At 33.5% G+C, this 22,801-nt stretch overlaps 1 protein-coding gene across 1 annotated transcript in view; it reads right to left on the reverse strand.

The window, feature by feature from the left end:
- Positions 1–22,801, reverse strand: part of LOC104547623 (serine/threonine-protein kinase ULK4-like) — a gene marked incomplete at its 3' end in the record, with an annotated part of 59,428 nt that overhangs the window by 28,058 nt on the left and 8,569 nt on the right. The window contains exons 5-16 of the mRNA XM_010193406.1: positions 21,777–21,878; positions 21,252–21,335; positions 20,309–20,384; positions 19,609–19,704; positions 17,693–17,814; positions 17,494–17,566; positions 14,998–15,097; positions 14,437–14,541; positions 12,364–12,424; positions 10,035–10,216; positions 8,564–8,610; positions 7,691–7,769 (exon numbers count right to left, since the gene is read on the reverse strand). Coding sequence (XP_010191708.1) covers positions 7,691–7,769; positions 8,564–8,610; positions 10,035–10,216; positions 12,364–12,424; positions 14,437–14,541; positions 14,998–15,097; positions 17,494–17,566; positions 17,693–17,814; positions 19,609–19,704; positions 20,309–20,384; positions 21,252–21,335; positions 21,777–21,878 — 1,127 coding nt within the window. The remainder of the gene's footprint in view (positions 1–7,690; positions 7,770–8,563; positions 8,611–10,034; positions 10,217–12,363; positions 12,425–14,436; positions 14,542–14,997; positions 15,098–17,493; positions 17,567–17,692; positions 17,815–19,608; positions 19,705–20,308; positions 20,385–21,251; positions 21,336–21,776; positions 21,879–22,801) is intronic.

Here is a 22,801-nt window from a genome sequence, read left to right on the forward strand (position 1 = left end):
TTTAAATCTTTTACCTAATTTCTACCCAAATAAGCAAGAGTAAAAAAAATATATAGAGATATGGTTTGGATTTTGGTTTTTGAGGTTTTTTTTTGAAACCTCTGGAAGCAAAACAGCAACACAGAAGTGACAGAAAGGCTGTGGTACAGACTAATTTCTTTTTAAACAGAGATTACATATACGAAAACATTTCGAACACAGTACACACAGAAAAAGCTCAGAGATTACTCTATCAGAACACACTCTCCTAAACCAAGGATCTTCTATTTAAACTTTGTGATAGCTAACAATGGAATAGGTGAATATGCTAAATGGTAGCCTTTATGTAATTAAGTTTAAGTCAGCTGCAAGTCATCTCCATTAGCTGAAGAAGCTGCTTGTTAGCTGTAAAAGTAAGGACTGTTCAAGTATCCTTACCGCATTTCCTACACATCGATTTAGCTGCTTAATGTTAAATAGAGGGAACTGCAGGCAGTAAGTGCTCTGAGAGCTTTAGAATATTTGGAATTTTTTCCTCTCTGTGAAACAGTTCTCAATGCTCTCAATAGTAAAGGCTTTACCAAGAAAGCTAAGGGCATATTCCCAAAGGTAACTGGTGAAGTGGCTGATAGTATATTTGTTAACATCACATTCATTTAGTACTGCTGACAGGTTGAGTCTTCCCATTTTTAAGGCTGGAGGATAATCATCCTTATGTTTTTGTGAAAATAAGAACAAGGTACCTTAAATTTCCCATACAGGATTTGATTTCACTTGTTTTCACTTTTTTTTTTTGCTTTAATTTAAGAAAAAAAATAAAATGTATATTCACTTCATCTTGCTCTGAATGTGTATGAATAAAGCCAAAAATCTAAGCTATCACAGAACATTTTCAGTTTAGATTCACAAATTCTGAAAGACTACAAAGCCTTGGGAGCAGCAGTAAGAGACTCTGGAGTGCAGGTTGATTTTTCATCAATCCTCCTGGCCAAAGGGAAGAGGTTTGAAAGGGCCAGTCAAACCTGGTGAATCAATAAATAGTTACAGGACAGGTGCCACAGCCAGAGGTTCAGCTACTTAGACCATGGGACTCACTTTGAGAAACCTGGTCTGCTGGTGGCTGATGGGCTCCATCTGTCAGAGAAGGGGAAGAACATTTTTGGTCATAGGCTTGCCATGGTGGTGAAGAGGGCAGCAACTACAGTTGCTGGGGAGAGGAACCTCAGTTTATCCCACTCCTACCAGTTTATTGCCAGTGCCAGCAATAAATACCCAGAGCCTGGAGGAGAAGAATCGCAGGTCAACAGGAGAGCACCTGAGGAGCAGCACAGAGGAATTACAGACACTCCAGCCAGTAAGTTAGCTTTATCAAGAGACCAACTTAAATGCCTCTATGCAAACACACGTAGCATGAGAAATAAAGAAGAGAAGTTAAATATGTGCATGCAACTACAGGGCTATGATGCCATTGGCATCATGGAGATGTGGTGGGATGGCTCCTATGACTGGTGTGTTGGAATGGAAGGATACAGGCTCTTTAGGAAGGACAAGCAGGGTAGATGAGGAGAGGGTGTTGCCCTCTATGTCAATGACCAGCTAATGTACATGGAGCTCCACCTGGGGATGAATGAGGAGCCGGTCAAGGGATTATGAGTCAGGACTAAACGGAGGGCAAGAACAAGTGACATTATAATGGGGGTCTGTTACAGGCCACTCAACCATGAAGACTTAGCAGATGAGTCCCTCTACAGACAGAGAGAAGCAGTCTCGTGTTCACTAGCCCTGGTCTTCATGAGGGACTTCAACCACCCTGATATCTGTTGGAGGGTCAACACAGCAGGGTATAAGCAATCCAAAAATCACTTCTCACCAGCTTCGCTGCTCTTATCTGGACACAATGCTTATCTTACTTTTTTAACAGTACAAACTATTGGGTCAAGTTCTGTTTCTTAGTTGGTTTTGCACAGCAGAAATTTATTTGCATATATCCTATTCTGAAATGGAAAATAAGAAATTATATATCTCAACTTCTTGAAGCAAATTTAGTCCTCACTAGACATAAAACCCATTAACATTGAAAGAAATTATTGATTCTACAGTTGCCGTAGACTCCCCTCACTCATCTGTAAAAGTTACCTGGGAATAATTTAGGACAAAGGAATAACAAGTTTAAAAGATAGCAACTTATTTGTCTACCACAGAGTTTAAGTAAAAAAGTGTAAAAAATAGTAATTTAGAAAGTTATTATTTTAGAGTGAAAAAATATTATTTTAACTACAAATGTACAATATTTTACCTAAGTAGGATTTAAAATGCTATTCCTTACTGTACATTTACATTATAATGGATAGAATGGAAGAAAAAATGGAATTTTGGAAGGTTATACAATAAACAGCTGCATTTTAAACTACATGTGATGATTGTTTTATGCTCACAGGTAAAATACTGAGATCTTAAGCTTCAAATACTAGTTGTAGTGTTAAAAAAGTCATTTAACAGCATTTTTGTGAGGACTGTGTTTCTTTTGCTGTGGTAATATGCAAATAGCTAACTGTATGAGAGCAGGTGACATGCAATGTTAAAAAATGAAAACCGTAAAGCAGAGAAATTGAAACAAGGAACATTTCCCATTTTAAAAAGAAATACCATGGGAAGGGCCATGGGTCCAGAAAACAAAGTCACACTATGCTTGTGTTGCAAAAATATTACACTAGAGAAGGGCAAAGATATCCAATGTTTAGAATCAACAAAAATCTGTGATTACAGGAATGCATATATGCTGAAAACAGTCCTACGAGCTGTCTCGTGAGACATGAAACACTTCTGTCATTAGAGCCAATTATGAAGAACCCTTTTAAAATGTTCTTTAATTTAAGATGTGTTATTCTATACATCAGCAACTTAAATATGGCAATCTTACACCCAAATTGCACATCAGTTTCACAGCAAGTGCACAGAAGAACAAAGGTAAAAAAATTTTTTCCAGTGTTTCACTCCAAAATGGAAGTTGATTTCGTGTTCTACTTTTTTCAGACAAATAAGTTCACTTCTGAAATAAACAACATAAAAAGTTACACAGCAATATTAAAGGTAATTGAGTTCCCTCAGCTACAAACAATACATTCAATAAACATAAAAAAGAATGTGACATAAGTCAATGTGTCTATCAGTTATAAACCAACTGTGACAGTAAATTATGGTTTTGTATGACTACATTTTTATCCGAAAAAAAAAAAAGGAAGTGTAACTCAACTGCTTAAAATCAAGATACATGGAAAGAAATCATGATTTCACAAGACAAATTTCTGTCAGCAATAATACAAGCAGCTGTCCACTGGATCAAGATTGCTTTTTGGTTTTGTGAGTGGTCAGTTCCAGATGTTTTTTTAAAAAGCTACCAAAAAACCTCAAAGTGAGCTTGGACACCCTAGTTAAAATTATCTCCTAACTTTGAACAATTAGGTACTGACATTAAATCTGAAGTGCGCACCTTTGGAAGCTTTCAGAAATGTTTTGCTAAGCACTTGCTATTGTAAGTCCAATACTCCCATTACCCATATCAACACTTAAAACTCCTTCGAAGTTTGCCAGCTTTCCAGTGTTCGTTTTCTTGAATGGAAAGGCACTTCTTTGTCTCATTATGCATCCTCTAATTGGATTTTAATTTGCCACTTTTCAGTTTCATGAAGTGGCTTTATTCTTAAACTACAATATAGGAAAAACATTCTTATATATATTTCACTGTATCACTCAGCATTTGAAGATAATTCAAATTTTTACTAATGAATCTGACACTTTTCAGTACCATTACAGGTCTTTTACTTAATCATTCTTGTTGTTTTTCCTCAAAATAGACATGGATAGATCTAGAAACAGTAGTTATTAAGAGATACAAGCTAGGAACATGATTTAAAACTGGCATTCTGTGAGAACTGGAATGACAAACTGTAGACCTAGACCAAAGTAGATACAATCAGACAAGCTAGAGTCTACACAAGAGTTTGCATAAAACTGCACCTGTAATGATGCAGCTGCTCTGCAACTACAGAAAACAACCACCAAATTGTACTTTAAAAAAATTAGAAACAAAAAGGCTCAAATTATATGGCGTTCCAATCTGGATGAAAACAGAAATCAGGATATTCCATTGCTTTGACAAAGGAATCACATCCTAAGCTCAGTATTGCAGAGATATTCTAATATGTTGTCATTCTCCACAGGATATTAGTTTCTTAATTTTGTAATGGAATTCCATAAGCCAAAGGCTTTGCAAAGAAACTTCCAGTGTGAAGGCTGTAGCAGGTTCTCTGAGTCGTTTAAGCAATCAGTAGAGCAGTAGGTCCAGGTCTGCAAAACACAGGCACAGCTGCACAGGTCATAGAGACTGATATTCTCAGTTAGCAAATCTAGAAGAGGTAAGGAAAAGGACTAGATCATTGCCTCCAAAGGGACAGGCAGAGAGTGGCTTAGTAGGAGGAGGAGGCTGGTCTCCTGCTAGACAGGGAAAGACACTGCTCCCCGGCATGGAGGGATTCTGTGAAGTTGCTCTATCATCTCTTACTAAAAGAAAAGACTGAATCTGAAATTTCACATCAGAGTGGCTGTGTCACAAATGCAGAAGGCCCTATCTATTCACAGAGCAGAAAGAACAATAGCATCTTTTAATAAATAAGGCAAATTGGACATACACTGGAAGCAAGTCTCCCTAACTTGGGAAGAATTTTCCTTTCTGTATGATGAATAAGAAGCAGATTTTTCTTTCCAGGAATCCTGGGAAGAAAGAATCATCTTTTTGCAGAATCCAGTTCCTTAAGCATCAGTTTCAAAATCTAAATACAAAGAGAAAACTTTAAAGTTTAGGTGTTTTCCTAAGATAACTAGGTATAAATAAGAAGAAATGATGTTTCAGATTTGTAAAGAGCAATTCCATGCAAAAATATACATTACTAAGTCATAAAAAACCTGACCTATCAATAACATTTATTGCAACTGCTAGAGAGAAGAAATTACACATAAAATGTCTTCATCTTCAATTTAATAATGTGATTTGAAGAAATCTTTTTCTGCAGTAGATTATTTTCCCTACTGTATTCCGACTCTCACTTATTCCAATCCACGCAGTATTTTTCTAAAATAGACCTAACTGGAAATAGACGAACTGCAAGTGAATTCACAGGTATAAATATTCATTTATTATTATTTTTTGCTAATATGACCTACATATTAGAATACATCAGCAGAATAAAGAGTACACAGATCCACAGCTGCATCTTTGTAGTCTGTGAAATTGGAGTTCACTTGCATTTTAGTGACCTCTGGTGGATATATTTGAAGCAAATTGCTGATTACCTGGAGAAGAACTTTTTCTACCCGCCCCCCCTCCAAACAAACAAACAAAAATCTTTTTAAAAAGGAACAAATCAAAGGCTTTTGGCATATAGTACATGAAACTTTACTTTAGCCTGTAAAATGAGAACAAGGCTTCCTTCCTTAAGTTTTTCTGCTTCTTCAGGACTTAATATTACTGCTATTTAACAAATTGTTTAAACAACAACAGTAAAAAGGTTAATGGTGCAGACTCAACTTCAAAGATAGAGGAATTATCCTTAAATAAATGTATAACTGTATAAAAGTAGGAGGTAGAAATTAAGAGCCTGATTTTAGCATGTAAGAGCCGCACTGCTGTTCTGCACTAATCTCTGTTAGGTCCTGTGCAAAAAAAGGACAAAAAGAAAGTACAAAAGAAATCAGAAATAACTGGATGAGTGCATAATGAGGTAACAAAGAACTGCAAAAGGACTGTGACTGAGTAATAACAATTGGAAAGAAAACTTGGTATACATAGCATGATATACATAGGAGGCAAAAATAATTCCAGAACCACTTCTTCATGAGTTCTGAACTGACTTCTCACACTTGGGAACAACATCTTTGGGCTATAGGAGACAGTTCTACAGAGACATCACCTCTGTCTAACAAGTAAAAAAAGCTAACAGTATTAGAAGTTATTAGGAATGGAAGAGGAAACAAAATACAGAACCAGCTATGAATAGATAGATCATTCAAGTATCTTAAGTTTGTAAGACCTGGAACACAGAGAGTCATTTTATATTATGTTGTTCTGACTCGCTACAGCTCAGTTTTTACATTTCCTAAATTACAGCAGCTACCAAGAAACTTCAGCTGGATCATCAGCTGGCTCATATAAGAGGATAAATCACAGCATTATATTTTAATACAGTATATGATGGTGCTTTAAAGGTTTGGGTTTTATTGTTTAATTAATTATATTTTCTAGTCCTTCAGTTTAAATGTCACTAGTTTCAGACTTAACTTGAATTCTGAAGTATAGGTGTATTTCTAAAAATGCTAAATTCCATTTGTGAACAATTTTTATGTTTGAATATAAAAAAGAAAACATTTTGAACAAAATAATAGTACAGGTCAGTGTAAAATTACTTTTCACATACACAAAGCAGATTAGGATAGGATAGAAAATGGAAAGCCAGGGAAACTACCACTGAATATGTCAGCGCTAAACACCTGAACAAACACCTAAAGCCAGAAGTTACATGGATATCTCAAAACTACTTTTGATTACTTTTTACTGGAACTTTTAAAAGTTAAGTATCAGAAAAATCTGCAACTTAAAAGAGCACACTTAAACTACAACATGGAATTCAATTGACATGCACCTGTCATTTTTGAAAGACTTTGACCAAACTTAAATAACTGTAAGTATAAAGACTACAACTTTGTAACTTTATAAAACAAAGAAAAAACCCTAGGTAATAACAGTAATGTTTTGAGTTCAGCTTTCACTGCAGAACTGAAATGTTAAGCACTGTAACAAGGTAATCATAATAATTCTTAATATTCATTAAGAAGAAAACGGAAGGACCAACAACAACAACTAACAAATCCTTAGGTGCATTGCCAAAATGTCAGCTATTAACCAAGTAATATTGTTTCTCACATTTGAACGCCCATTACATTTAAATCTTGACTTCATCTCATGAAGTACAAATAATGTCACATTCACACTTTAAAAAGACATTAAATAGCAGATTCTGTCAAGTTTACATAATTTATGTAAATTTAAGTGTCACATGCAATAAAGGACAGTAAGGTCGCTTTGTCTAACCAGTCTTCTGTTTAAGTCAACTACTGAGCATGCAAAATGAAAAAAAAAAATTGATAAAAATATTTTTCTTCTCCAAAGAAAATTACTTGCCCTTCATTACCTACATTCTTCAAGAACTGCGAGGCATCTCAAATTAGTCCCATCTCCATCACTTCTTTGAAAAAAGGATTTCTAGGAATCAATTGTACTATTTTTATACTAACTATAATAATTAAATTTCAAGATAACCAAATATGTTAACACCTGTTTCTTGTTACACACACTTGCACGCGCACACACACACACACACACACGAAGTTTGACAGTGACTACTTAATTTTCTGAGAAGGAGAGAAAAAGGCTAGAGTTGTATCATTGGTGGGTAGTTCTGCCACAAGTTTGCAAAGATCAGAATAACAGCTACATAAAATAAAGTCAGAAGTTCATACATTGAATTAATTATATTCCCATTTAACATACAAGAAAAAATAAAGTAGGACGCAAAAAAAAAATTAAAAGCTGTGAAAATTCTGACATAAATAGTAAAAGCATTAACAAAAGTTCCCTCCTGCCCCCCCAAAGAATTACCTCAGAAACGGGTACATTTTCTCCAAGTTCAGATGTGTGTAGTGCCAGTAAACCAATCACTCGAGCAACTCTGGCACGTCTGCATAACAAATAAATTTTTTGTAGGTGCAGAAAAATTAGTTTAAATATATGACAAAAACAATTATGTCTTGTTTATATTTTACACAGATTTCTAAGGACAGGAAATAATTGAACTGATAATTACAGCTCAGATTATCTTCCTATTTCTGTTTTCTTTGTATCATCAAATTATTTTAGTGTTTCAGCTCAATTTACCAATAAATTAATGCATAAAGACATTTCCTTCAGCACTGAAGAATAAAGATTCTTTTGTTTTAGACTCACTAAGTAGTCATGCTCATGTTCAGTTTTCTTAGAAATAACCCCTATAAATCATTTTAAACGTTTCAGTATACCTGACAAAACAGAAATTACATCTGTATCAGTAAATCAGTTTCATTTAAGAAAAAATTGGAATACAATCAACAATTATGAAACAAACAGCAGAGGGCACTATGACATTGAAATATTTCTGACAGGCATTCCAAAAAATTAAAAAGCTACCATCACAGCTATTTTACAACTATTATGGTATAGGTTGGTTTATTCAATGATTCTAAGTAACACAATTTGATATACTAAATTATATAACTTCTAGATAAAAATTTGGAGATTTTCTATAATCTTTTGTCCTGTGAAATAGCAATATATTAATTCAATTTTGAAAAATTCAATGCTTTATACACCATCATATTGCTAGTCAGGTACCACAGCAGCCTGACAGTCCTCAGACACCCTGCTAAAGAATATCTTTAATAAATTCAGTGATAATTTCATATTTGAACAAATTAATTTAAAACAAGTGTTACTTACATATCCCAGCTGGCGGCTGCACGCAGCTGCTGTATCAATATAGGAAACTATAAAGAAGATAAATAAACGTGATTTTCAATGATCTGTTTCCATGATAAACAAACAAAATCAAAATATCAGTAATTTAATAAAAATGTATTTGGATAACATTTGCAAAAACTATTATCATAGGCAAATACTGTAGATATTGTCCAAACACTGATTTAAAAAAAAAGACTGATAGTAAAACGACAATTTCTTTCTATATTCTTGTCTTAAACTGCTAAACATTTATCAAGTGCGTTTAACGTTAAAGAAAAAGAAACATTTTTTTCATGAGTACCACAGAAGAAAATATCCTGATCTTTTCACCTACAGACACGGAGATCACCACACAGTATTACTCAACAAGCTTTTAATAAATTAATTTTATTTTGTGACAACGGACAGAAATAGTTGTCAAATACTAGAATAACGAATGGACTGTTAACACACAATCAGCCACCTAAGAACCAAACTGTATAATTACTAACTCATTTCTAAAATATTCTGTTAATCAACAATTCAGTTCTTGGGTTATCGTACCCTCAAATATTCTCCAATGATAATGGAATAAAACTGTCAAGAATCCCATTTCCTGTTGTCAAAAGAATTCTATGGCATAAGACCCACCATTGCTGCCAACCTGAATGTTCTTCATTGCTTTTTCCTGGCAGCACAATTTTGTCCTTAATATCACTACATCCAATAATGACATGTGTCAGAATATGGCTTAGGTGCATTAATATAAATGTAGGAGAACAAGGTAGTTTACTTTTTATTATATAAACTGAAAAGTGCCTCCGTGATGCTCTTACATAATGAGAAAAATCAGTCTACTTATCTTCTGCACACACAATACTGAGCAATATGTTAAACCACTACAGAAGATACTAGTAAAATTGTTTGTCTGGTAGTAAATGGGTTCTTGAAAGGTGAAACCACCATTTAAGTACACACTAAAACAGACTCTTCAGAGAGCACACTCATTCTTTGAAGCAGTGCTTAATGAAAGTTATACTGTATGTTCTTTAGAAAGTTTTTCTTGCTATTTTCTGCAGACATGTGGTGAAATAAAATTGATTTAACAATTCAAACATGAACTTCTTTTCAGAATTCTCTGTTACTTAATGATTTACAAAGACAAATATTTCATCATATGTTATTTAATACTCTCCATTAAGGTTAGTTTTTACCCCAACCTTTTTACTAATACAACAAACCTATAAGTAAGCGTATCTGAAATCGAAGAGAAATAATTAGTTTCCCTCAGCTACTTTTTAAAACCTGACATGGAATTTAGTAATTTTTCTTCATTATTTTGTACTTAATTTGCCATATTATTTCTGTCAGTACACCAACAATTTCATGAAATATAACTAAAAGCAGCTGATATTTGCTACAATCATAAGCATGTAAACCACATTAATTCCTTCAAAGTTTTATTATTTACCAGCTGAGAGCCAATTAGCTTGCTTGCAACTTCCTTGTGGACAGCCACAGTACACAGATAATACAATAAGTTCAGTTTAGAACGTGCTGCTCCTGTATTCTTCTCAGTGGAATCAAGCAGTGAACACACTCGTTGCAAGAAGTCATTCCAGTCTGCATCTTTCATGGATGATAACTTCTCAGCTACCCATAAGAAGCAAACAAGTAGTTAAAGACAATGGATCTTACATGTTGCATTAACACTCTAGAAAGTAACATCAACAAGAATAAGTTCTAAAGTTTGAATCTAATTATAATTTTAGTACTTTAAATAATAAAAAGTGTCATAATTCATCTCTGAAGATTATAGAAATAAAAAAGATAAACAAAGCATAAAAAGGTAACAATAAAAGCCAGAAATCATTTTTGAAAGTGCAACACTGCTAACTCCTTGGAATTCACTTAAGTAAACACATCCTGGCATTATATTTAGGAAAAGTAGTAGTTATTGTCATTAATTATTAATGACAATATTATTAATCGTTACTAATTGTTAATAAGAAAGTGCAGTTGGATTAGAGTAAATTTGAAGCAAGAACTAATGAAAGTCACTGAAATCTCCTCTGAATCAATAATCTGAAAATGTCTATAGTTATTCATATTGATAGGTATCCACATCAAGTTAAGCCCTAGTAGTATCAGAACACAGATTACTTCAGGAGGAATACAAAGAAGTCAAATCACCAGGACAGTTACCATTAATCCTGTGGTTCAATTCACTGTACATGAATAGCAAATTTCCAAAGACTTCCTTATCAGTCTCAATGGATAACTTCACTCCAGCAGCCATACACTCCTTCAGTTTTGGTTAGCTGTTTATTAACAGCTTATCTGCCATCTTGATATGCTCCAGTACAGAATATTTAAGAGCATGTCTTCTGTCCTGTACTCCAGCTTTATTCTTAAGTAAGAACATCTACTAATGAAGGCAACTATAATTTGTGTTAGTAAAGGTGGAGAGGTTTGGATTTCGGGTATTTATCTTAGTTTTTCCAAACTGTCTTTAATCATTATTGACAAGCAGAATAAAATTCTTCAAAAACCATCTTGTCTCCGTTCAAGGGTCAGGGCAAGCCCAGGGAGCAGGATTTTCTCTCTACTATCCCCTACCCTCCCAGGGGAGGATTAAAAAAAAAAAAAAGGGGGAATAGAGAAAGCGATGCTTCACACAAGGTTGGAAGTTAAGACTGTAAAAAGTTTAATGAAAAACAACAGGGGAAAAGAAAAATGAATTATTAAGAATTAATAACAATTAATAAGGAATTAACAAATCTAAAAGTTGTTCAGAAAAAAGCTACAACCCTGAGAGTGATACAACCACAAAAAACCTGTCACATATTAAATAAATACCACCAACAACACGTAAAGATATCAGAACATCAATCTGATAATTTAGCTACTTAAATCAACGTGAAATAAAATATTACCCCCTTAGGCACTTGAATTTGATAATTTTTGCCTAGGATGTTACTACAGTCTTGACTGGGAGACTGGGGGACGTTGTGTTCCTTTCCAGCTACAAAATTTCTTCAACAAATTAACTCTCCAAAATGAAAAAATGAACTTTTATGTCTCAGAAGAGGTGCTGTGTGAATTCTAGAAGGACTACATATCTGGCTGATATCCCTCTTCAAGCACAGTAAAGTGTAATAATACTTCCTTAAATAGACTAGGGGAAATTTTCCAGGGGAAGAAATGTTACACGTGTGACAATGAGCAGCCTTTGTTTTCAGAAATAACAGTAGCCTTTCTAGACATTAAAAACAACAACAACACCTCCCAGACAGATCCACACTATCTCATGGGACATGATGCCCATAACATTTCATGATTAGTGGGACTAGCAAGGCTGCCTAATATTATGGCTGATCAACACTGCATGTTCTAAGATCCTGCTTTCATTTGCTTCTCTACCTTTCCCAAATTTTAATCTATTCCACTGAATATTTCAGTTAGTCTACCTCACTTGTTCACAAAAAATAACATAGGGAAAAATATGTTGTTTTTCCCACACTAAAACACTGATGACTTATTTCAAAAGCTTTTGAGCATGGGCTTGTAACTGAAGAAGACAGAAGGAAAGAAAGAACATATAACCACTAGCACTTCAAGAGTCCACTCAGAATTGGTCTAGCTAAAAACATTACATATGCAACTTCAGTTTCAGAAAAGTTATGAGTTCTCCAACTGTGACAGCATATCATCTAAATGGGGAAGATATCAGTCTTGTGATAGCAAGTTACACTATGACATATAGGACTTAAGTTTTAACAACTCCAGTAGATCCATACCTGAATACGTTGGTATATGTAAAGTTTTCATGTCAAATCTAACTGGCACTTGCTTCATTATCTGGGAGAATGAACAAATACATTACAAGCAGTTTTAAGAAATTGCTGGAAAACTCTAAATAGAAGAACATGAAAACACAAAGATGCAAAAATTTGTATCTGATGGGTGTACAAACCACTGTTTATTACTGTGGCATTTTCCATTGTCTTCTGTATGTATTTCTTCCAAGCAAATACTTGAGATTTAACTCTATGTTTTTCATATAATTAAATTGTTAGTATTTCCATTTAAGTGATTTTTTTCCCATGGGAACACTAAATGATAGGATTTTTTCAATTTACATAGAATGTAAACATTCAAAGAAACACATAGAAGGCATGCATACATGCATATCTTGCTTCTATGTGGAAAAATACTTGCACTTGGGTTTGAAAAGCTACAGAAAGGAACTATGCACCTGAGAGCTCATGAAATTTTTTAGCAATTCATTGCTGTACAGTAAATACACATATTTACTAGATCATTATAGAACAGAAAAAGTTATAATATCACCAACTAATAATTTGTAAGGTATGGGGTGGGTTTTTTATCACAGCAACTCCCTGCTATATCATGAAATTGGATGACTGTTCTGTGACTGAGCATTTGAGTGTGGTTTCCAGTAACTAAAACATACAAATAATAACTGTATACTGGAATTTAGCCTTTGACAGATGAAGCCTAGGTGTAACTAAAGAGCTATTATCTAAAAAAGGTCTTCAATTCCACCAAACTGCAGAACACAGGGAAATTTTACAATATAAGCTGACATTTCAGCTTTTAAAATTTTGCCAGCATCTAGTAAATCCCTTTCCAGGAGATTAAAATGCAAGCTCTTCAGCTTTACCAAGTGTCAGTATCATCCTTTAGTCTGAAGACTGCCAAGTAAGCAATGACTCCGATTACATGTCCCTGAACTTTAGTGGGCTATTTTGCATTAATTCTGAGTCTGGCATTGCATGGTAAGGAGATTAGTCTCCATGTGCACATTAGCATGTACACTTGCTCTTAATCTCATCTCAGAGTCCTGAGACAGAACTGTGAATTTAGAGACATAGCATCATTATCTCTGAAATTCTCCACTGGCAACTATGTACCACACCACAAACACAGTAAAACAGTATTGGTGGGTAGTTGCTTTTTCTAGCTGTGTAAGATTTTTCATATTTGAAGGTGTTAGAAATTCCATTAAAACAAATGAACAAAAAGATTGTTATATTAAAACAATACAGCAACTAAAGGCTGTCAGGCTTTCCTAATGAGCTAGATGCCCATTTCCAATGGAAAATGTTGCATTCCCTGCATCTGACAGGGAGTAAAGTTGCTAAAATTACTTCATTTCTTTTCGTAGAAATAAAGGGAAGACAAGAGGGGCTCTTGTCTATCATTCCTTCTACCAATACTACGCACGTGATCATATATGCACATTACATTGTCATTGCAGTGCAGAGCTCTGCTTCTCTTTTGGTCTTCCCTTTGCTGTCAAGCAAGCATCAATCTCTGCCCAAGAGACTCATCACAAACAGAAATTGGATGGACATTTCTTGTAATTTCAGGTCTTCCTTTCCAGAGAAAATGTGTTCATATTTATTAGAAATATTATCACGTTATCTAAAGTTTAGTTATTGTATAAAGGAATAACTCCTAACCTAGAAGGCTTGACAGATGGCCTTGTTTTGAGCATATCAAAACACACTCAGTTTTGTGTTCATTTAAGTAATAGATACCAAGTTATCAGCAAACAAATCTACAAAAGCACTGAACACAGAATTTAGTAGTTTCTATTTCTTGTAAGACATTATTTAATATTAGTATTCAATCCCAAAATAACTCAATTCTTCAAATTAGCAACACAATAGAATTATAAAAGACTGTCAGAAAAACTGCATGAGAGCTTGCCAGACGACTGGGTGTAACTGCTTTAAAATAAGAATTATAAAATACAGGAAAGGAGTTTCACCCTGATTAAAGATTCATCTGCAAAAATAGCCTCACCCACAAGTTCCCGAATCTTGTATTTTATTTTGCAATACCTTTGGATTGTCAATGATTGGTGTTATGATAAGATCAGATTCAGTGTAAATGAGCTCTTTCAATGTTGACTCCATATCCTGCTGACTCGAGCACATATTGTTAGCCTAGAACAAGAACATAGTTTTTTAAAAAGCTGTTCTGCACAAAAAAAAAGACAATTTATGTTTATTGCCAAAAATATTTAATTGCAACATTATACCCTACAGTTTGGCCATATACATATTCTAAATTACTTTTCATTTACATAGTAGCAGATAGGGCCAGCTAAAAATTATAAAGAAACGTGTTGGAAGAAAAAGTACTGGGTCCAAGAAACATGCAACTTAAGTTTAAAAAAGTAGACAATGGGAGAAAAGGAGACTAAGCATCTTCCTCAACTCTTACATCTGAAGTTCTACGAACTTCTACAAACATTTTTTAAACACCTTGTACACCATAGGAATTGCTTTCCTGTTATAATTATGGAAAGATGGAGAAGAAAGTTGACTTTGACACAAACTCCAGGCTAAAATCCTAACTATAAAGATAACTCCACCCTTAAATATTATTTTTCTACTCACCTTTTTCCAGTATGAATCTCTTCGTGGAGAATTTTCAATTGAGGCAGTAGGAGCATCACTTACCTCTACTGCAGTGCTAGTTCTAGGAGTGGGACGAGAACTTAAGCAAGAAAGGAAAAAAGAAAAAAAACAGAGTACAGATTAAGTATCACTGCAAACTACTTTTTTTGTTGTTCCTTTGAAACTTTCATGCCATACAGTAAACTTTAAAAGCTGACAAACAAAAATGATGCTATGCCTGCTCCATCAACTAAATATGATCTTCCTGTCTTTTCTTTTTGTCCTGACAAGTTAGGATTTGTTTGTCAGTTAGAAATGGGAAGGACTGGGTGTTTGTTTTGTTTTGTTTATTATTTTGTTAAATGAATGTAATTTGATGATTTTCTCACCCATAGTCCATTCTCCAAATTTGATGCTATAGACATGATTCTTTTAATTTCTAGTAACAAACAACATGCAAAGAGAATTAACCTGACAAAAACACTGCCATTTATTTCATGTTATTCTCTTCTGACTACCAACTCTTGGCTAGGTAATGGGAAATAAAAACTGCCTGATTCTCATGTATGAATGTGAAGTGGGTTTACTTTTCTACTTTTCAAAAAAAATCACATTTGCTAATTAGAAAATGAAGAAAGGAGAGACCAGAACACCAGAAATTTGCAATTTTCACAAAGCTGCTGGTGAACTTATTTTATGTAGTAGACATTAACTTAAATCAAAGTGTTCAAAATCAACTTTAGAATTATTAAAATTGGCAGGTAAGGAAACTAATTTAATCAACAACTTCAAATGAATGTGTTTTCTTGATTAGCAGAAAGTAATACATTTTGCTGCAAATCAGTTTTATTTATTAGAAAAAGCAGCTAAATTAAAAAAACAATCATCAAACAAAATTAAAGATACTAATGAAAATCAATGATCATGACTAACATAGTTGTTCTCATTTTTAACCTTATTTTGTTAAAATGTTATCTATTTTCAACAGAAACAAATTTAAAAGGCACAATAAAGGGGTGCCAATGTATTTTCTACTAGCTAGATAAAACTACATAAAATGTCCTAATCCCTATGGTAAAAAAAAATATATATATCAAGATCTACTTGGAAGTTTAAGCAGTCTTATTTCCTAAACCAAAGAAAGTGTGATTTCTAGCTAGAAGGCTGAAGAAATTATTGAAGGTTGGCAGATGCTTCATGTAGATTTGATAAATGTATGTTTTTCCAAACCTGATTTGCTTTCATATGTGTTTGAGAGACAGAAAGGCTTTCCCGCTTTTCTAGTTCTCAGCTGGTTTCTCAATTTCAAACAAAACAAGTGATCACTGACTTGAGCTAGTTGAAATTATTAAGATCTATTCCCTTTGCACATGTAGAAGAAGCTACTGCTGTCAAAAGCTGATTAATCACTTCATCAGTTAAGTAAACTCTGGTGCCACGTGCCAGGTCAGCAGCTTCCTTCCACTTTAATGTTCTAAAATTTAAGCAGGTAGCATATGTTGCTTTGAGAAATTAAATCATTCAAGCAAAGAATTTCCAAAAAGAATAAAAAAACCTCTCTGTATTACATTTCAAATTTCATATTAAAATAAATGTCTTTATTGTATAAAATATGTTGCTCCTATAATTTTTTTTTACTCTCATTCCTGACATAATGTGGAGTACATGTTGTTATACCAAGTGTTTGCAATGTCATTGCAGCCTTTATTCTCAGCAGTTTCCTAAAGCAAACAGCAAATGCCATTTTAAATTACTAATAGCACGGTTTGAGCTGTGATGGTAAAAGTTGTAAACGCGATGAGAAGTAATACTTCATTAAAACCAACTGAAATAACTGGAAAAGTAGACACACTATCATGCACAATAGCCCTATTTCAGATTATGTAAGAAGCTTGAAAGAGTATTTAATTTTAAACTGGAATATTGCTGCTGAATGAGGACAAGAACAAAATCTAATTTACTAGATAATCTTCTTGGCTTGAAAGCTAGTACAAAGTTTCAGAATCAGGCCTCAACTAAAACAAATCACTGTTAAAGCAATGACTATTTTTTATTTAATACTTATGCATTACTTAGTAGATTGTTACCTATAGCTTGCGATGAAAAGCTGCATGCAGAATTAGTAGATCATAAGATCAATGCTTATTCTTTCATATTTAAAGCAAGAGAATTCAAAGCATATGCTCATATATATGAAGTAAGAAGGAAAGAAAGTTCTATATAAATTCTTCTGTTTAGACAGACAGCAAAGAAATCTACCAAAAATTAAGTTAATAACACCGTAAAAGCATTGCTTTAACTGCACACACTGCTTTAGCAGCTCTTCAAAGGTGTCTTAATATTAACTAAACTGGTGATACAAAATTCAAAAGGAGACTCACTAACAAAATGTTACAAATAGGACAATAAAATGTCTGAAGAGACAGAGGGGGAGGCAAAGCCAACAAAATATAAAGGGTTTCAAGAGTTTTCTAATTGTTCTTTAGGTTTGCATACCTGAGAAGAAATATTGATTCATTTGATTCACCATCAACTGTACTTTTTGGGCGCAATTCAGTCTGAGTTTCTACTGAAAACAGAACACAAATTGTATTCAGAAGTTAAAAATAAATAAAACACAGCAAACAATACTGGTAAGAGTGACAAAAGCCACAGGACACAAAATAATTCGAAGTAACATAATTAATGATATTACCTATTTTGAACGAATTGCTTGGTAGCTTATTATTTTCTCTTGAGGATGACAGGTTATCTAGAGTTTTATGAGTATCCACTGGCTCTTTGACACTCCAAGACACAGGGGTATCTTCACTGCTGCTTAATAAAAGATATTAATTACACAGATTTTAAAAAAGAGGGATTATATCCATTATTTGTTGTAATTACTAGCATACAATTTAGCTGTTTTTCTCTAGATCAGCATACTGTTGTACTATGTGCCACACATACTTATTATATTAGTAATACCAATGATGAGAAATAATTTTACAGCAAATGACTTGGAGAATATTACAAATTCTCTAGCTCCCTCAGTAGTACTTGCGTGAAAGAAACTAGAAAAGCTAAATTATTACCCATAATACCAGAGTTATAAAGAAATATTAAAAACTTTTGAGACCATTCAATCTTCACAGGAAAAAGTCACAATAAAGAGACTTCTAATAACGAAGTCTGTAGCCTAGATTTAGATCAATAAAAACTACCAAACTTTTCCTTAACAGTTTACATGTCACACTTAATTGTAAGTTTACTGATTTCGGTTTTTGGGGTTTTTTAACATACCCTTCTATTATTCACATGGAACTGGGTCATATAAACTTCCTGAAGGGTGTCCAGGATATCAAATATTAATCAAGCCCACACTGTGAAGAAAAGTAATACATGGGCCTCACAGTTGGAAAAAAGTCCTGAGCGATGTCAAGCCCATGTCCTAAGTTGGTCATATTTGTCAATTAGTGCACACCTCAGCAGATATTTCAGAGGAACTGGAAAACACTCAGGACTAAAGTTAAATAGTCCAATATTTCATAGGAAATTAAGATTCTTCTGATTCTCTGAGAATTCCTCACAGACTAGCATTGTGGTAGAACCTGATATAAGTCTTGCTAAAACCTTGAATAAATTCTTACTTTGTAGTATAAACTTTAAATCTTGATTTCTTATCTGCCTTGGTGGTGAAAGCAGTAATAAAATTAAAAGATGAAGAGCTGTACCTCAAACTAAAACAAATGTTAATAACTGAACAAATACTGCAGAACTGGTATCAGAAATAGGTATTGAACAAGAGAGAATTTTAAAATAGACAGAACACCCAAAAATTCAGCATTCAAAAGAAAACTATTTTCACATTAGTTCCCTAAACTGGAACCTTAAGTATCTTTCAAACATTTAGAACAAATGAAAATAAAAATCAACACTAAATATGCTAATTCAAAATTAAAAACAAAACCCAGCAAGATAACAGAAGTTTTGAAGAAGCCTAATTTTTTAATACATAGAATGTATTATTCACAAAAGTTTTGGGTTTTTTCTGCATATATAGCAGGGCCGAGTACTACAAATTCAGGGGAAAAAAATCAAGATTAGATTAATGCTTTATGTCATAAGCAAAGAATATGGGTCAGCTGCATTTGCAAGGATGTAAGACTGAACCACAAATCTAAGATGCTGTAATGATAGGCTTTGTGATGCACTAAGCCTAATGCATAAAAACAAACCAAAAAAATCTCAGTAGAGAGAAAATCGACCCATAAGATCCTACAAAAGCTTTCAAAAAAACAAAAAAAAGCCAAATTTCTGTCCATCATTGTTATACAAACAAATAAAAATGAGAGCAGTTAGTTCAGAAGTAACTTTTAACACATTTTATAGCCAGGCAGCTGGAGTCTGTTAAAACCAAACAGACACTGTAATACACTAATAGGATAATTCCTAAGCATCCCAAACTGTTCGCTGTACAGTGTAAAGCTCCATTCATCAATTAGTTAACACCATGAAAAACCTAAGCAAAATTCGAAAGCAGGAAAAATTAAAGAAAACCATAATAAAAATATGTAAATATTTGTTCCCTTAGATTTACTATACAAGAAGTCTTCCTTGAACATTCAGTACCTTGCGCTTGTGCCCTTGCTGTCTGCAGATTCACTAGCACAGTGGCTAAGGGATCCTTTCCAGAACGGATGCTGCAATATGTCTGTCCAATTGAGCCTTTTGAAAAGCAACAAACAAACGGAAAAAGCAGTAGCAAATCACAGCCCCACAGAGAAATGCCAGCCTGGATTTTGAACGCAGTAACACTACAGAGCAATTAATCCTTTTGTTTACTTTTATTTGGTCAACAAATAAATTTTCTTACAAGATAAACTTTTTGCCTCAAATCAGAATGGATAATTCACAGAACAAAGAGATATGAGGCAAAGAATGAAAGGAACTGCATAGTCAATCCCAAAACTTAAATTATCTGAGCTACCCTATAAATAATATTAAGTATTAAAAAATATAACTGTATCAGCTATAAATCAAAGCCTCATAAAATAGATTGCCCTGGAAAAGCAAAGCCATCCAATTTTAAAACTGCCCATCATGTCTGCTACGAAGTTATCTGTTTAGCACCAGCTACAAAAATACAAATATATATTTAATAAAAAATATCTTCACATAAGAAGCAGCAGAATTTGTTCTTTATAAGGATTAAATTATTTTTGTATTCTTTGTGCTCTACAAATTACTATACATACAGTATCATAGCAATTATTTTTTCCAGAGGTGAAAAAAGACGATGTAAACAACTGCCATGGATTAGACAGCTTACCTTTTTTTAGGATCCTTTTGAAGCAAGCCATCAAGCAAACTAATGAACTCTGCAGAAGGTTTGTGAAAAACAGAACCTGTAAATAGAAGCACTTAAGAAGATAAGTATTGGGCAGCAAAACCAAACATCACACAATGTAGATCAATTCGTTATCTACAGATCATGCTAAGAAAGTTTTATTTAATAGTCATTTCATCTGAAAAAATCTGAATCTATGAAAAATCCTAAATATACATTCTTTGCATTTCAAAGGATCCTCAAAAAAAAACCCCAAAAACAATCAAACCAACCAACTCAACAATGCTCAGTCTTCAAACTAATTAAAACTGTTAATATATTTTAAAAGTCACCTTCCTGTTATAATATAGCTATTAGCACGAAGTAGAGTTGAAATCTGCTTAGATTGAAATTTAATTTTCCCCAACCATGTTAATTTTAAGAGGACTGCTGTTGCAACCTATTATAAAAAAGAAGTTTCCAAAATTCTTATTTAACTGAGAAAGACTCTTCTAAGAGCTCAGAACTATGAAATGCACTTTATCCACTTTGAAAACAAAATCTCTCTTAGAATTTAAACAAGTAACAGCAGTTTTAATTCTCCAGGTCACCATTTTCAATACATTACTTTGGACTGAAAAGAGCCACTGATATTTTAAGTGTCTCCATGAATACCACTGTTGCCCAGAATAACTGAGACAAAAAAATCCATCTCAGAAGGTAGATTTACTTTTAATTCTTAACACTAACTGATATGCCTGTCTTTCTAAAGGTAAATAAGCATTCATCATTAACAGGGAAGAAGTTCTTATCAAAGGAAAGCAATGCTAACATTCACTTTGAACAGCTGATTCCTGCAATCAGACTCGGAAGAAATACTGCAAAATAGAACTTTAACTTTGTACTACTCTGTGATAGGATTCATTAAACAGTAATAGAATGTTACCCTCTGGTCTAGGTGGCAATGGATCCTCAAATAAAATCTTTTCAGTTAATTCAGAAAAGCTGTCTGAGAAGAATGGTGGTCTTCCTACAAAGAAACAGAAGCGTATTTCACAGATAAGGCAAACTTCTAAATGGCTGTCAGGTGCAATGATATATTCCTAAGGAAACATCCAAAGAAATTAACACTCTCAGCCTGAATTCTGTTTATCAAGTTATCTTGTCTATTTAAATACAAACACTACACTGAAATTGAGAATAGCTATAATTTTAATTCATAGTATTTAAGGAATACAGGTTGGCTAGTAACTTAATACTTAGAGCAGTCAGAAAGACAATAGTGTTACTTTACTTGATTATTTGATTAACTTTTTTTACAGTTAATATATTTTTCAAGAAACCTCTAAAACCTGTCTTAATTTTTTCTATAATGTCTTAACTTCACTAGAAAGTTAACAACAATTTATTCTGGGACCACAACCTATGTTTCCATTACCGTAGATATTGAATAGATACACAAACATACAACCTGAGAACATTTCATAAAGTAGACATCCCAAGGACCACAGATCACTGGCTTTGGAGAAGTCTTCTCCCTTTATTGCTTCTGGAGCTGTGTATAATGGAAAGCCTACAAAATAAAGGATTTATTTTCATTCAGCGTTTATCCTGTTCAACACTTCAAACTTTGTCTCCACACTTCAGTAAGTTAGGGATTATCTTCACTTAGTATAAGGAAACTAAGATAACAAATAGTTAAGATAACAAGTAGTTTCAAAGGAACTTCTCTCCTATACTTTTACTGAATTATGTGGGATTATACATAATATTTTGCTGTTTATTTCTCTTCTATTAACCAAGATGGCTTGTGCTACACTTTTGTAACACAGTGATTAATGCAACATATGTTTTGATACATCTTGACAGCTTCCAGAGTCAAGCAAATTGAGCAGAATGGTAAACCAACATAATTCTCATGTGAGTAACAGAAATAATTACATTACATCAGGTTTGGCTTTTTGTGGTGGTTTGTTTCAGGTTTGGTTGTTTTGTTTTGTTTAAAAAAAAAGAGTAAAAAAAAATCCCTATCCCAAGACATAAACCTTTATGAAATTAGAAAAGTCTGTTACAAAAACAAGGTAGCTACTCAGCTGGATCACCGATCTAAACTAGTTATAGCTATTTTTACACTAAAGCACTATGAAAACACGTATCAAATTAGAGCAGCTTATTCACAAAATCCTTTTGTCTTGACATAGAAAAAGAAATATACACTTCCTATTTCTATGGTAGTTCCCATCTAAACACTAACTTGGTTCTCAAAAATCTCTAAAAAATTACACAAACTCAATAAAAAATGTCCATTCCATAGTGCTTTAAAAAGCTTATTTTGGATTCTTTTGTTCTTAGGTTTTATTTTTTTAAGTGACAAAAGGTGATTAACCATCCACATCAACACAGCTGTTCTGAAAGGCAACAGGAAAGAGATTAGATTTATATTTCTTCCTGAATAAAGATCTGGTCATCGTCTTAGTATTTCCAGTATGGACTTTC

This window comes from Mesitornis unicolor, unplaced genomic scaffold, assembly GCF_000695765.1.
Source record: "Mesitornis unicolor isolate BGI_N332 unplaced genomic scaffold, ASM69576v1 scaffold10541, whole genome shotgun sequence".
Lineage (NCBI taxonomy): Eukaryota > Metazoa > Chordata > Aves > Mesitornithiformes > Mesitornithidae > Mesitornis > Mesitornis unicolor.